At 38.0% G+C, this 16862-nt stretch overlaps 2 protein-coding genes across 2 annotated transcripts; one reads left to right on the top strand and one right to left on the bottom strand.

The window, feature by feature from the left end:
* Window positions 1-714: 714 nt before the first annotated feature.
* On the bottom strand, window positions 715-3134 carry GCK72_020335 (uncharacterized protein; the record flags this gene model as incomplete). Its single annotated transcript, XM_003116439.2, has 7 exons — window positions 715-1362; window positions 1411-1494; window positions 1547-1621; window positions 2424-2579; window positions 2634-2805; window positions 2919-2989; window positions 3039-3134. The coding sequence occupies 7 exons, from the start codon at window positions 3132-3134 to the stop codon at window positions 715-717; spliced, it is 1302 nt and encodes a 433-aa protein (XP_003116487.2).
* A 10898-nt stretch (window positions 3135-14032) lies between these two features.
* On the top strand, window positions 14033-14281 carry GCK72_020334 (uncharacterized protein; the record flags this gene model as incomplete). The annotated part of the gene is made up of 1 exon (XM_053733514.1): window positions 14033-14281. One exon carries the CDS (start codon window positions 14033-14035, stop codon window positions 14279-14281), a length of 249 nt encoding a protein of 82 aa, XP_053582427.1.
* Between the last annotated feature and the right edge of the window lie 2581 nt (window positions 14282-16862).

Raw genomic sequence — 16862 nt, 5'->3', positions numbered from 1 at the left:
CCACCATTGCCGACAGCGAGAGACGCAGACATTTCTCCTCCCCCGTGGATTTTGGAGTGAAGCTCAGCTTCACTCGCGCCCACCACTGGTTTCAGTCTGACTACGGTGCCTAGGATCCTAGATCATCAAACTTCGGACCCTCGAGCTCCAGAGACAAAAGTCCTGTGACTGTCTGTGGGTCCGGATGCCCGATACCTCGCGGTGTTCGGGGTTACGGTGCCAACGCCTTTAGGAACATATTACGATTGTCCGAATGTCCATTAAACGGGTTACGGTACCTAAGTTATGTTCTTGGCACTGTGCCAATCAAGGAGCTTCCTAGCTTTCATCCGGATGTCCACGGGTTACGATACCACAGCCGTCTTAGACGTCTAACAAGTTCGTATATGTATCCGAATGTGCAGTAAACCCTCCAAACCCCTCAAACCTTCTAAAAATTCTCAAAGAAAACTCCTTTGGTGAGAAAAAAAGAGGAAAAAGGTCAGATTTCTCATTAAAAACGATGACATTACACCGTATGATCGTCGTCGCGGGAGCGTGTTTTCGCGTGGCAATGATAAGATGAGTGATGTGTGTAATAATTTTTACAAAACTAGAAAGAAAGATCAGTAACTCGATATGATGTCAAAGAATGTAAAGAGCACAATGACCTAGAAAATTCTAGAAAAAACCTAGTCCCCGTGTCTATAAATTTTGAATTTCTGATACTAAAACTCACTTCTTTCTTCCCATCTTTTCGGCTCGCTTCTTCTCACGATATCTGACTGCAGCGATTCGATTCAACGCACGTCTTCTATCAGTCTCCTCGTCGACCGACGGCTTCAGAACGACTCCACGTTTCTTGAATTTCTGCTTCTCCTCCGACATATAATAATCATCGGAAGCCGGCGTCCACGAACGTTCCGAATCACGACGACGAAGATATGAAGGCGTCGTGGATTTTCGTTGAAGACGTGAGCTGGCTCGTCGCATTTCAGACGCTGGGATGTAGTCGTCATCGTCGTCTTCTTTTTGAATGTAGTCGTCGAAGATATCTTCTTGTTTCGGAATACATAGAAGTGGTCCAGATGAGAAGAGATCGGCGTCGGAATTCTGAATCCGCGGTGGATTCTGTGGATTCTGAATGTGGGAAGGTTGAACTGAAGGCGTCACCATTCTGAAGAGATTCGCAGAAGATGAAGACGTCGACAGATTGAAGTTATAGACTGGATGTTGGTGAGTATCGACAAAGAGTCCGATTCCAGAATCTGGAGAAGAATTCGACGTCATCGAGTTAGAAGACGTCATCATGGGTTCCTCCTTGAAAAATGCTTCTGGACGTTTGAAGACGTCGTCGTCACTCTCCAAATAGTGATTCCAAGCCTAAAAATTCAAATGTTGAATCTTGTCCAAAAGGAGTCCAAAATCTACCTCCCAATCGACAGTTTTCGACTCATGCTCGACGTCCAACTCGAATTTCGACACTTTTCTCTCATGCTGTGGTGGCATGCCGAACTGGAACAGAGATAAATCAATAGAAAGAGGACAGAATACAGGATTATGATACCTCATCTGTTCGAGATGATGGAGCTGCGAACTGATCGATCGATGATTTTGACGGTGATCGGAAGAGTGGGGAGCCCTGAGAAAAGAACGGGTTAATTTGCATATGAGTGGGTGGGAGATAGCTGAAGAGTGGGGAGGGGTTAGACGAGTGCGCGTCCAGGTGAGTGTCGGGATGTCCGGATATCCAGAAACAATTTTTCGGTATGATTCTTTTTTTTAATTTCGACTTTGGATTGAAAAAATAACATTCAAAATTTCGGTATATTTTCTGGAATTTGAAGTATTTTTATTGAAAAATTTAAGATTTTTGCAACAATATTTGATTTTTCGAGAAATTTTTGCAGAAAAAGTGAACAAACATGTGTTTTTCTTCGAGAAATCGCAGGTTTTCTAATGACCGAAATCGGAATTTCATCGGCCCAGCCCGTCTGCCCGGAGTTCGTGATTCAAAAATTTGTTGAGCTAAATTTTGAATTTTTTTCCGAAAATGTCGAACTTTTTTTCCTATACTTCAAAATTCAATCAAAAGCTCAAAAAATGGATTTTTGATGTAAAATTCAAACAAAAAATCACAAAAATTAGGTAAAAAATAGGTAACTTTTCTTCGTGCCGAAATGTGTATTTCTTCGAGAAATCTCTGGTTTTTCTAGAAAAATTTCGAATTTTAGCCAAAAACTTTGTCCGGGTGCCCAACTTTTTTCCAAAATAAAAAAAACAGAATGAAATAAAACACTGTGAGAAAACTCAATCACTCAAAAAAAAAAGCTCAAAATGATAGTTTTTTAAAAGCGATTCCAGAAAAAACTGAAATTTTTCACACACTGTTAGTCTCATTCTTCTACTAGGGGTACTCCACTATTTTCGATGAATCTCCGTACCATATTATCTCCGAAATTCGAGAAATCATGCATCAATTCAGTGGTACTCGAGTGTCCGACATGTCCTTGTGGTATCTGTTGATTCTGTGTCTGATGTGGTTGTTGTCCGTGATGTCCTTGATTCTGCCACGTGTCGGTGGGTCGCCATGCTTCCAGCTCAAAACAATCAGTTGTTTCTATGCCATTTCTACGTGGATCTCTGCCGCAAACCGTGATATTCTTCCCCTCCCAAAATTGATCGAGTTCGAGTTCGTCTGAAGGCGCGGCGCACGGTGCACGCGGCTTCGTATGCCATGAGTCGAGGTCGAGGAGTTCCAGCTCTTTTATGACTTCTTCGTCGTCCATTGGGACGCCGAGGAATGGATCATTGCCGAAACTGGTGCTGAAATTTGAGTTTTTATCTCTTTGCGCATTTCTGTCTATTTTTGAATGTAAGTGCTTCAAAATTCGATGAAATACAGAAATTCTTAGTTTTTTTTTTCTCGAATTCCTTACGTTCTCTGTCTAACTGAATCGGAAAAATTGTGTGCAAAGTTGACCAATTGATCGTTGATCGGTGCGGTGATCTGCAAATTTCTTATCAATTTCTCTTTCTCCATCATTTTTCTCACAAACCTTCAACGGCTGCTGATAAATATTATCTCTGCGAAGCGGACAATTCGATACCGCTTGGGCACCGAAAGTGGTGAGACGTCCCACACGGGAAAACATTTTGATGGTGAAGTTTTCGGATGTGAACGGGTGCGGTTTTTAGGCTGAAAAATGAAGAATTGAAGAAATTTTGGATGAAAAGAGGTAATATAAAGGACAGTGAATGCGAGGAAACGTTCAAGCAGAGTTTTCCCGTTTTTTCAGAAAAATCTGTTGAGCGTGCAATATTTTTTGAAGAATTAACCTTCAAAAATTTGTTTCATCCTATTTACTTTTAATAAATACGTCGAAAAACGATGAAAATTCACGGAAAACAGCAGAATTCGTTACAGCTTGAATTTTCAGCGCTGCTTAACAGCGCTAAAATGTGTGTCGATTTACGGTAAACTGTAAGCTCTTGCGAAATTTCGGAGTGTCGTTCCTAACGGTAAAGCTTTACGGTTTTACGGTTTAGGCTTTTAAGGCCTTAATAAAGGGTTAACTTTAATAGTGCACAGTGTGCACAGCTCAACAGAACTGTACAATGTTCCCTTAAAGTTTATATAATAGCGTTTATAAAATAAATTATGTTTTAGCGCATTTTTATTCAAATTTCACAACTATAATGTCTTGAAAACTAAAAATTTGCAATATTTTTCAGTATCGTGTAAGTACACGCTTGAGAGCTGAGCCCTGTACACTGTACATACTGAAAATACAATATATTTCGTAAATTGCAAACATTTTTCGTATTATTTATGTGAAATTTGCCGTTTTTTCTTAAATTCTGAGGAGAAATGGTTTTAATAAAGCGAAAATTCCTAACTTTTCGACTATTTTGTAGAGTGTACACTGAATTTACACTGTTTTTTTTCAGAAAAAAAGTATTGTTATTTTTTTTCCGTCCATTTTTGCAATATTCGTTGATTCTTCTTATTCAACTTGTACTTTCGTTAGTAGAATTTTTATTGTACTAAAGTTAAATGCCGCTTATTTATCTTTCTTTTTTAACTTTGCTAAGTTTCAATAGTTTTCTGCGAAAAAAAGTGATTTTTAATAATTTAATATTTTAATTTACCTTTTTTTTTTAAATTAACATCACTTCAGAAAAATTAAATCACCCCAAAACAACTAGAAAACTGCAAAAATCCCTTGAAAATCCAGAAAAAAACTCAAAAACTCATCGAAACAATCGAGAAGCTTCTATCATGCAAATTGCATCATGACTCACTTTTGCAGTGCTTCAAGCCATTAATTTTTGGGAAAAAATAATAATAGCCGAGAAGGAAAATGATAAATCGATTCCTATAATTGAGACGATTGACCGTCGAACCAACGGAAACACACACACAGACAAAAACTTGTGTGATAAGATGAGAAGAACAAACGGTGGAGAAAGTGGAATGAGAGGGGCGCAGAATGAAAAGGGAAACGGACTGGGGGGAAATATCATAAAAAACGAGGAGAATGGGTAGAGAGAACGGGAAATAGGAGGAGTCGGACGGGCGGTCTGAGGGGAGAGATGGGTTGAAGGAGCAGGAGAGAAGGTCGGGGAGGGAAATGGAGAAAAGAAGAAAAAGAAGAATTGTTTGAATTACTATTGGTTTAACCTCCTAAATACTCGAAGTAAATATTGGCTTTCTCAGCTTCTTTTTGAATCTTTTTGCATTTTGTGAGGTTGGAAATAAAGTTCACAGGCTAAAAGTTATATGGATGGAGGGCTGAAAATATGGGGATTCTGAATCTGTTTTCTGATTTTGAAAACGATTAAATTGAAACGAGTTATTCAGGCTGAAAGTCATAAGTCATTTTAAGTAATTGGTTATAATAAGCTCCGCCCTCTCTGTCTTCATCATAGAATTTTTTTTATTTTTCAAAAATAAGTTTTCATGATACAGTATACATACCTATTTCAAGCATAGCAACATTCATAATATTTAACTACGGTATTCAGAAGAAGTGGGCGTGGCTTAGTTTGCCGATGTTGCAAATTCGAATACTCGCATGTCTTATGGTAGTTTGAGACTCCGCACAAATAATTTTTTACACCAAGTTTTCAAAATTTCTACGACGAATACAAGGAGGGTGGAGCTTATTATAACTCGTTTCAGAAACGAGTAATTCAGGCTGAAAATAAGCTCCGCCCTCTCTGTGTTCATCGCAGAAAATTTGAAACTGTCATGTTAAAAATTATGGGCGGAGTCTAAAACTACCATAAGACACATGCGAGTTTTCGAATTTACTTTTTAAAGCCACGCCCCCTTCTGAATACTGTAGTTAAATATTTTTGGAAAAATGAAAAAAAAATTCAAAATTTTAGTTATTCACAAAAAATAATCTCGTTCAAAAATCGTCGAACATCTCAAATAATGTCAACAGGAAAATAATGCATGTTTTCGTTTTCTTCAGTGACTGGTTTTTGAGATTTTGGGATATTGAATAAGATTTGAAAAAGGAAAAGAAAATAAGAAAAATTCATATTATTAAAACGCGCGGTTTCAGAATCTTGACGTCAATTAGTTGAAAAAGGTTACTTCATTTAAAACGACGAAAATCGGGATTAATTTTTTTGACAGAATTGGGGAAAAGAAGGACCCGCTAGCATAAAAATATGTGGGATCTTGTACATTATCTGTCGAAAGAATAAGAAGGATAAGGGAAGTTAATACAAAATCAAAATTGGAAAAAGAGGGAAAAAAGTAGAAAATAAATTAAATAAACTAAAATTAATTATAGATTCTCTCTAGTTGAGTTTCGATCCAAAAACGATTGAATTTTCGTGATAAGCTGATATTCTTCGTGTCGCGGATCGCCAGCGAAAAGGCCGCATCTTACGGAGAGACGATTTTTGGCAGTGGTGGAGACACGTATTAGGAGACGGTTGATACTGTCGGCGAGCGATGGGAACTCCTGGAAAATTGAGAGATTTTAGAGAGGATGTCTTTTTTCCTAACTAGAGAGATCATGAAGTCAATTTGGAGATATGGGACGTAACCTATATCAATCGAAAGCTGAAATCACGCTGATTTTTAATATACATTCAGTTTTTGCCCTCGAGGACTAGTATTCGAGAGGAACAAGGTGAAATTTCGGAACAAGAGATAATTATTACCTCTCTGACACGCGAAAAATTGGAAAATTTTCAATTTTCGCTTGTTAAAAAGGTAATAATTTTACATTTTTCAGCACTTTCACCTTGTTCCTCTCGAATACCAGACCTCTAGGGCAAAAACTGAATATATATTTAAAATCAGCGTGATTTCAGCTTTCGATTGAAATAGGTCAGCCTTCGAGGTCTGGTATTCGAGAAAAACAAGATCAAAGTTCTGAAAAATGTCAAATTATTACCATTTTAACGCGAAAATTGCAATTTTTTAAAATGTTTGCGTGTCAGAAAGGTAATAACTCTCTATTGCTCTGAAATTTCACCTTGTTTTACTCGAATAACAGGCCACAAGGGCAAAACTGGATATATATTAAAAATCAGCGTCATTTCAGCTTTCGATTGATATAGGTTACGTCCAATATCTCCAAATTGACTCCATGATCTTCCCTAGTAATATACTAGACGCTTTAAAACCAATATTTATGCTATAAAATTGAAAATGTGATGGCAGTATTCCCACATGTCCAGATTCCCATAAAACCTACCGTAGCCAAAATCATCAACGCCGGTGCCACATGTTTCCATACTTTATACGATGACGGAAGTTCTCCATATTTGTGAAGAGAATGAACGATATCACAAACGACACGGGCGGTCTCCAGTGACTCACGGACTCGGTACTGAAAACATTAGGTGGATTCTCAATGAGTAAATCTTCCCCACTTTTCTGGAAATTTCCGCCGCAAACACAATTGCAAAGAATCGTCTCTCCGGATCAGCCAACGAGAGCATCTCGAGAATCTGAGAGTTTCCAGCGAACAAAGCGGGCACTCCCTCGACGATCTCACGTATTTGACGTAGTGGGAAGCGTTGATGAAGTGCGATTCGAATGAGACCTTCGTAGTCAAGGAATGTTCGATGGATGAATTCACAAGCGATTTGACGGATTTGACGACGTTTTTCTTGGAGTGAGAAGTCCGATGGGTCTGGAATTAATGTGATAATGTAGGTTTGATTTTCAGATTCAAAAACAGGCGGGCACAGTAAAATTAGCATATAAGGCCCGGGTACCAGAGTTGAGCGGAATGCGGTTTTTGAAATGGCGGAAGGCGGAAGGCGGAAAGCGGAATGAACATTTTTTGGGCGGAAAGCGGAAGGCGGAATTTAGAAAATATCGGCGGAAAGCGGAGAGCGGAAGGCGGAAGCGAACATTTTTTGGCGGAAGGCGGAAGGCGGAAAGCGGAATGGAAAAAAATGTCTAAAGGCGGAAGGCGGAACACAATGTCGCTTTCAAAAATACGATTTTGGCCTTATTTTATAGTAAAAACACTACAATGGTTAAATTTGAGTTAAATTTTGTTTTTTTTATAAACACTGATAGCTTTGCTGCAAAAAACCACAAAAATATCAGTAAATTGGAATAGGTGATCAAATTTTTCAAGCTGAGGAAAAAATCTTCAAACAGCGGAAGCTCAGGCAACTCGATATTAATCTAATGAGACGCCACACTAATCTAATCACAATCTAATTAGATTAGTGGATTTTGCTTGCGCAAACTTCGTTCGCGCCAAGGATCCAAGAATAAGTCAGTACAAAACGCTCAAAATTTTTTTCAATTTTTGTTTTAATGTTTTTTTTTCAAAGTTTTAATTCTCTATTTATGTCTCGAAAGTCTGAAATCGTTGCGAAATAATTTCGTTTGCGGTTTTATCGACTTTTTCACGATTTTCCATTATTAAAAATTTTATTTTTCGGTTTCTATGGCTCTTCAAGTCTTCAACTGCACTCTTCAGTCTTCCACAACTTCCATCTGGTTTGGAAGAAAAGTCAACACTGCGATGAAATCATGAATAAATTCTTAGGTAAGCAAATTGTTTCTCTTACAATTAACCGTGAATAATAGTTCATTGTTCAGGTATAAACGTCTACTTCTTCAACATCAGCGCTCTCTACACAAGCTCCGAAAGAAGATTCTTTTGTGAGTTCAGAAATCAAACAGGTTTTTGGTATTAATTTCGTTCATTTTACAGTAAAATTCGCTGAGTGGACGACAACGGGAAGAAACCGGACAGAGAACAACTTGGATTTTTTCCACTTGCAATGGATTTGCGACTAATCTCTAATGTTTTTTTTCTGTTATATTTTTTGTACATTTTGATTGTCAGAACTCTTGTTTTTATTCGAATAAATTTACTATTTCTTATTTTACCTAAAGAATTTTCAAATGTTACAACTAATTACACAAGATTCCACGTCAATCTAATGAGACCGCGCGCCAATCTAACTAGACGGTACGCTAATCTAACTAGCTGCGGCGCTAATCTTATTATGCCAACATAGCATCTAATCTAACTGACGCCGCGTCTAATTAGATTAATATCGAGTTGCCTGAGAGGCGGAAGGCGGAAAGCGGAAATAGGAAAATTTTTGGCGGAAAGCGGAAAGCGGAAGGCGGAATAAAACATTTTTCGGCGGAGAGCGGAAAGCGGAAGGCGGAAAGAAAAAAGTGGCGGAAAGCGGAAGGCGGAAGGCGGAATTCCGCTCAACTCTGCCGGGTACGTAGCGCCAAAGTTCAAATTTCAAATTTTTCCGAATTTTTTCGCGAAAAAGTAAAATTTTGGACTATTATTCAGAAGTAGGAGAAATGCTGAAAAATCACCAAAAATGTTCACATTTTCGATGAAAATATGTCGAAAATAAATTGAAAAAATTGGGTCATTTTTCGAAGCCGGGCCTTTCCGGGCTTTGACAAGTACGAGAATCAGCAATAACGTTTTTGAAACTTTTTTTTCACAAAATGGTTCATTTTCATAATTTGAAAACAAGTTGCAAAACGTCCCATTCTCAAAATAGCAAGCTTCAAATAATAGTGGTTTCTAGGCCTTTTTAGGCGTTTCAGGCGCACTATGGCATCTCAAGGCTTTTCAGGCCGTGTTTAACCCGCTAAGGTTGTTTAAGGCTTATTTCAGTATTTAGGCGTTTTTAGGCACTTCAAGGCATTTTAAGGCACTTTAGGCTCATAAGGCCTTTCTATGCTTTCCTAGGCCGTCTAGTCATTCACAGGTCGTGTTCACTTGGCATCTTCCTTATTTAGGCAGTTTTAGGCCTGGTAAGGCCCTACCGGTGCTTTAGCAAACAAGAATTTTCAGGCATTCTAGGCTGTTCAGGTCTCTCAAGACATTTCTACGTGTTCTAGGCAGTATCGATTCCAAATGTAGGTCTTTTTTTTTAGAGAATTTAAGGCCTTTCAGAGCAATTCAAGCCGGTTTTTGGCGTATTTCAGATAGTTTTCACCGTAATAATGGTGGAAAAGCGAATTTCAGCAAAAACTAAATCTATTTCCAGATTTCCCGAAACATTTCTTTCTTCTCCTTACCATCATTCATTCTCTTTGAATCGAAAACTTCAACCAGAGCATGAATAAGAACACTCTGTTGAATATCCAAATACGCTCCCGTCAGCAGCTCCTTTTCCTTTTTATCCGCATCGAAATCGTATCTGAAAACCGCACTTTTGGGGGTTAATCTTTCTGTTCTCTTCTCCATTTAAACATACGCAGGATTCTTTTTAAGTATTCCCATTCCCTGATTGTAAAGGTGTCTCGCCTCGTAATTTTTCAGTTTATTCTCCATTCGACATCTTTTATTACAGAAGTTAAGAGCTCGAATGAAGCAGTGGAAATGGGCGGGCGATGAGAGAATTCGTCTGTAATTTATTAAAACACTGAGAAGTGCTCTTAAAGAGTATCTACAAACCTATCACATCTAAAAATCAACGAGGGAATTTTGAGTACATCGTTCACATCAATTCCAGTATCATCTCGAATCCACGTGGAAACTGATTGAAGGAACAGAGGAAATGGAATCAGATGTTCGTATCGATTGAAGAGAGTGATGAGTGGTTGCTCGAATCCAGGTGGTGTCGAGGATTTCAGAGATTCCATGAATATGTTGATGAAGATCGGAAGGGCGGCAACCTGGAATGGGATTTGTTTCAGAATATTTCAAACGATTAGTTTCATTTTATAGAGAAATCCATATTATCTCAGCACAGTACTTACAACTGCGTTCCACCGAAATCCCCTTGAAAAATGTCTCTTTTTCTCTGAATCTCTCAATTTCGCACACAATTTCATTCGGTTTCGGTAGAGCGCAGTTGTGAGAAACGTGCCCTGCTAATACCGTCCCATTTCAGATACTGTAACCGGACCATTTTTAAAACCGAAAAATATCGAAACCAAGCGATTTTGAAGCGGAAATTCCGTCTGAACGGTTCCAAGCATACTTGTCAAAGCCCCGGCCAGACCTTTTCAGCTAAATTAAGACCTGGCCCGAAGGCCTGTTCAAAAACGTAAGATTTATCGGTTCCAGGATGTTTCTAAACCTTTCGGATCGTTCCCCAACTGATATAATAATTTGTTGAATTTAGTGGGCGGAGCCTATTACCTGATCCTTGACACTACTTCTACACATCGCTTCCAACACTTTCTTGATATTCTTGCTCTCTTTCAACAACTTTAATCGTCTCTCCTTATCACTCGCTCCAAATTCTTCTTCTTCTATCAATTCAATATTTGCAGACTTCTGACATTCAGCTACAATCGTCATTGATTCCGGTGAGGGTAGACTATATGGATAGATGTTAGTGACTCGTGAGATCTGGGATTCTAAAAAGTTAAAAGAACGTTTCAAACATCGAGATACTCACAATTCTACCTCGGATATTCACAAAATTCGGAAGATCTTGTTCGATAATTGTCAAAAGATATCGGACTGGCATCCGATTGAATATCGATCTGTCGTACATAAATCGTTGTAGAGAAGCGTCTTGTGTGTGCAGATACTCTCGATATGTTGTGAGGAACAATAGGGCAAAAAGACGTTTCGGTATGGTACGAGCATCGAATAGGTCACCGGCGAATGCGTTCTGAAAAAATAGTATGAAATTACAGACTTGCAAAATATCGCCCCGGAGCCAAAAAATGTTTCAAAATGTCTTTGAATATTCATCAAAAATAGTCAAAAATGGTATGTAAGCTTGTGTTTTATTGATATGTAAAAACAAAATCAAATCGAAAAAAATTTCAAAAAATTCAAATTTTTGTACCGTGAGCCGGACCGACCGGTGAAAAGTCTCAAATCGGCCTGGCCCGGTCCGTTGCAAGTCTGTGAAATTAGGTCTGTCTGAACATCCGGATGTCTGTTGAATTTTTGATATTTCTGGGAGGCATTGATGTTAATCCAAATTTGCATACTTATCAAGGCTTGATTTGAAAATGAACCTTTTTTTTTTAAATTTTTGTTGATTTTTCAGAATTTCTTCTGATTCCGAATGATAGTTAAAAATTAACATTTTCGAGAAAAAAATTCAAAAAAATTGAATTCTGGTGACAAATACCCGGGGCGGTCCTTGACAAGTAAAGTAATAATCCAAATTTGAATGTCCAGATGTCTGTCTGTTTGTTCACATGTTCGTAAATATTATGTAGAATTGACAGAAACTCGGACTATATGTCATTGTGTCCGGATGTCAAACGGATCAGTTTGAATTTTTGAATATTTCTAGCATTTTCTCAAACTCTCTTTCTCTCTCAGCTCACCTCCACAAACTCCTTACTGAAACCCCTCTCTTCCCCTGATGCCGTACTATTTCCGAAATCATCGACAATGTCAGCCAACAGTTTTGAAGCGGGCAACTGGATATGATCGAGTTGTACTTCCAGCCAAGGCTGTATACTCAATCGGAACGTATTATAGAGTTGAGCGTTTTGAAGTGCGAAGATTGCTCGGAGCACGAAAGAAGTGTTGGTACCGGATCCTTTAGTGACTGTTTGGGATATGCTTCTGGAAAATGGAAATGAGAAGAGTTTTCGGGTTTGAGTATGTGCGCTCTATTAAGAATTACGGTGTGTACTTCACGAGGATGAATTACACGACACTATCTATGTCTATCCGCATGTTCTTACTTTTTGAATTTTTGAACTTTTTTCACTAGAATTTTTTTTTCTGAAAATTTTCCAAATTTGTTCTCAAGTATAAAAAATCAGCCTGAAGCGAGTTTTGAGACCGCAAAATAGCGAAAATTGCTCCCCGTCGTGCAATTTTTTAAAGTACATTTCGATAAAAATTCTCCTCGTCTGTACGTGGAATGCATTCATAATTGTTCATTTTTCGAATTTTTTCTTGAAAATTTTTGAAAATATTGCTTTCACGTACAGGACGAGGAGAATTTCTATTGAAATGTACTGAAAACTTGGACGACTAGCATCGAGTTTTGGCATTTTTAGGTCTCATAACTCGTTTTAGACTGATTTTCAGACATGAAACCAAAATAAATGTATCTTTTTCCTGGCTTTCTGAAAAGATTCATGTCAAAAATTCTATGTTTGGGAATGGTTTTGTGTCCCCGTTTGAGAATTTTTTCCGAAAAAAACGGAAAATTTTCGAAAAAAAAAGGAATTTTTCTGTACTGAAAATCCAGGCCGAAGAAATTATGATTTCGGCCCGGCCCGTTGTAACTCTGGTTCTTACCGTTTCGCCACCTCGATCTCATTCATACATCTCGTCATCAATGCATTCTTAAGGACTGCCGCATGATTCGGCCGTGTCATCAATTCGACGGGTCGTTTCACTCCTTCACTCGAGTATTTTCCGAGATCATCGAGACGAGAAGTCATAATACATGTGTGAACAAAAATTAGATGTGTGCCAAATGTTGAGGTGACCTAGAAATTTGAGGTTGGAATGACACTGGAAGTGTATTTTATATACACTTCCAGTGTCTTTTTTCACGTTTTAATTCAATTCTTCTACTTTTTGCACTGAAAATCCAGTATTTTCTGGTTTTCAGACGTCACAATGGATAAAAAAAGTCCCATTCATCAGAATTGTGTAAAATAAAGATCTCTATCTTATGAGCCAGAAAACGTGAATTTTGGTCAAAAATTGACTTCAACGGAAAAACGAGTATTCAGAATGATGAGATTTTCAGCAATTTCAGCCAATATATATATTTCTGAAAATTTTAACAGTTTCAGAGCCTCCTCAAGTACATTATGTGCAATTTTCGTTTGAAACAGTTTTCCACAAAAAATGTATACTCAATTTTCTGAAAATCGGTTTTTCTTTATAAAAAAGTCAACTTCTTACCAAAATTCACGTTGTTTGGGTCATTCGATAGAGAATATAATTTCAAACAATTCTGATGCATTTTCATCCATTACGACGTCTGAAAACCTAAAAAAAAATACTGCGTTTTCAGTGCAAGAAGTAAAAGAATTGAATTCAAACGTGAAAAAATCGGCTTCACATTTCTTGCAGTTCCTTTTCGCAGTGTGGGAGACCGTGATTTTTTCCATTTTTCTTCGAAAATTTGAACATTTTTGATGATTTTTTAAAATTTCTTCTAATTCTGAATGAAAATGTCGAACATTTGACTTTTTCACGAAAAATTTCAAAAAAATCGAAGAAATTTTACAGTACCTTCTCCCCAGCCAACACCCTTCTTCTGGAAATTTCCAGCCATTTTTCGACGGAATGATCTGGTGGTTGGACGGCACCCGTGTTATTCGGCGGATACTGTGTGAAAAATGGTACAGCTATGAGGGCGGAGAGCACAAAACACTCGTGTGCATCACCGAATGGAGATGAATCTACAGTAGTCCACAGTGGAATTTGTGGACGTCGAGGCGGTGGACGAGAGGATTCTGGTTCTGAATCCATTACAATAGATTCTTGAGAGTTGGCAATCATTGATGTATCCTGGAAACTTGTATCCATTGGTTCGTCTGCTTCAAGTGGATACGGCATTGGTTGAGTGATGATTGTAGTTCTGAATACAAATTTGGTGACTGTAACGACTTCTCGTTCTCTCCATGGCTCTGTTGCGGCTAGAAGAAGTTCCACAAGACAAAATGCGAGACGAGTACACCATGGAGCAACGGCCATTTCTGATTGACGGGCGTCTGGAGATGGATTGGGATTCAAGACGGCGTCAGCCATGGATAGAAGACGTCCAACAACGATGGGAAGGACTTGACGATTCGAATCGCGCACCACGTTTTTGTAGATTGTGGTTTCTGGAAGTATGGATACTTTTTCAGTTTTTTGAGCGAAAAATCTGAAAATTTGATGTAAACTTGTCAAATTTTGGACCGAATTCAAAAAAAGGTGCTCATTTTGACCAAAATTTTTGCATTTTTTAAATTTAACATTAAAAAATCCAATTTCTTGATGCAAAACAGATTTTGATTTAATTACAGTCAAAAATTCGACATTTTCAGAAAAAATTTCAAAATTTTGTTCATAATTTAGTTTTAAAAAATTTTGGATTTCAAACCCCGGGCTAGGCCGGGGAAAATTCTGTTTTCGGCCCGACCGGTCACAAGTTTGAGTTTTTCAGTTTTGTGAACGAAAAATCTGAAATTTTGATAAAATTTTGTCATTTTTCAGCAGTTTTGGTGCTGAAAACAGGCCGAAAAAATGCAGAAGCTAGGCCATGATTATTCAGAAATATCATTTTCATTTTTCATTCAAAGAATCCATAAAATTCGCGAATTTCTACCTTTCTCAACCAACATCGGTTCCATAAACTCTAAAAACTGTTTATCATTCAAATGATCGACAGCCAATCGACACGCGAACACACAATCGGATCGACGTTCTGCGAATTTATAGATTATCCGTCGAGCGAAATATGGGTACAGTGTGACTATCTGAAAATTGTAAAAATAGAAATTTAGGTGGGAAATTCTAAATATACTTTTCCTATAATGATATTCCTCTTACTCGTCCGGCCGCCAGCTGTTTGATGATCAATCAGAGCATTCACAATGGAGACAAGATTCTCGGGCATTTCGATAAGCAACTGAAAATGAAATTTCAGAATTTTCAGATAATTCCAGAATTGTTTCTATTACTCTCTCCATAACAGCGGGCCCATGCTCGAAAAGTAACCCATTGACAATTTCTTCGATTGTGAGAAGTGATGGCTGATAACTTTGAAGCAATATCAAATTTTTCGCGGTCTTTTCAATACGTAACCGATCGATCCATGTTGGGTACGAGGACAGGGATGGGTCATTGTCTGTAACAATTCGGAGATGAAAATGCAGAAAAATCAGTTGTGTGGGAAATGGGAAATTGAATAGCCAAAGGAACTTCGAGACTGGAAATCTACTGAAACTCACACTGAATTTATATGAAAAAAGATAATTTTTGAAACTTTTCTGAATTTTTGTTCGGTTTTTCCAGTTTTCATATTCGCCGGTTTTATGAACTGTGCTCCACAGAAATTTGTAACGTCTTTCGGTGGAGCGTGGTTGTTAGAACCGTGATGTGCTATTAGAAAGATAAAAGCTATTTCAGAAGATTTCAGTTCGTTGTTCCTTTGTCATTCGGATCAATTTGCAGATTGCTGATGGACACAAACGGAATTGTGTACAAAGAAAAGGAAAACTAGACGCGGCCGTCGGATAAACGTTTTAATTGTCATGATGCCATAATTATAAATTTCAGTTAGGTATCTCGAGATCTCTTAATTATCTTCGTCTATTTAGTTTGTTCATTCAAATCTGCTAATCTACTGTTACTATGATTATCTTCACCTATCTAAATACTCGTGGCAATTTCATGCGACTACAGAATAAATTACACGTTTTTCAAGCTGAAAACTCTGGATCTAATTTCTAGTCTAATTCTTAACAGTATAATAATTTTATGTTCAGAAAGTTCCGGGTGATTTTCACATCATTCACACATTGTTCAGCCATCAGAATTCACTCTTCGATACAAACACGTCCCGACTTGTCTTCGTGTCATCACTACCCACATTTCTTGATTATTTTAACTAATTCCACCATTTCATTGATAAATATGTCTTTTTCTCTTCGAATCGCTTGTTTTCTCGCTTCATTCAGATCCATCGGTTCTCCTTTTCTCGCTCTAATATCATTTCCGGATGAAGATGGAGAAGAACTCGAAGAAGCCTTAGCGGCGGAAGCAGCCGGGCCATCGGACGCCCCATCTGTCGCTGAGGAACTTCCAGAAGTTGCGGAAGTTGCGGAATTTGCGGAATTTCCAGAATTTGAAGAATTCTTGGCAGAACTTCCAGCATTCTTAGCAGATCCGGCTGTCTTTTTTGGTGTTTTTGGTGTTGGCCGTTTCTTTTTATGAACAAGAGTTCCGCGAAGTAGTCGACCTTTCACTACACCCCAATCGACTCTTGCATGAATTTTCGCTGGAATTGAGCATGGATCGAGAACTGTAATCAGCGGAGTCACCAGAGAATCCTAGAAAAAAATCGATAAATTATTCTTAAAACCTAAAATAACTACCGGCAGATCAGGATTCACATTCTTCAAACTTGATTGTGCAGCGGCGACTTCGAAAAATGTCTTTTTTCGCTCCCAAGAGTTCTGAAAGCTTTATTAGACTAATTGTCCTATTTATACAGCGAAACTCACTTTAATTTTAGGTTCTATACATTTTTCCGTCTTTTTTTCGTCCATTACGACGCTGAAACACCTATTTTTCAAGATTGTATCAGCGAAAAATGACTTGAAAATGAATGAATAAAATAATTTTCGAAACAAAAAAGCGCAATGCAAACGCGCTCTATTGAAGCCAGCTGTGTACTCCTCTCGGAGAATAGTTTAATTCGGATTTTTACCCAACTTTGCAAGTTTCAAGCGGAAAAAACGTTGT

This window comes from Caenorhabditis remanei, chromosome V (genome assembly GCF_010183535.1).
Source record: "Caenorhabditis remanei strain PX506 chromosome V, whole genome shotgun sequence".
In the NCBI taxonomy this organism is placed as follows: Eukaryota; Metazoa; Nematoda; class Chromadorea; order Rhabditida; family Rhabditidae; genus Caenorhabditis; species Caenorhabditis remanei.
Note: the sequence above shows the minus strand (reverse complement) of the source record. Positions and strands in the feature narration are given on the sequence as shown.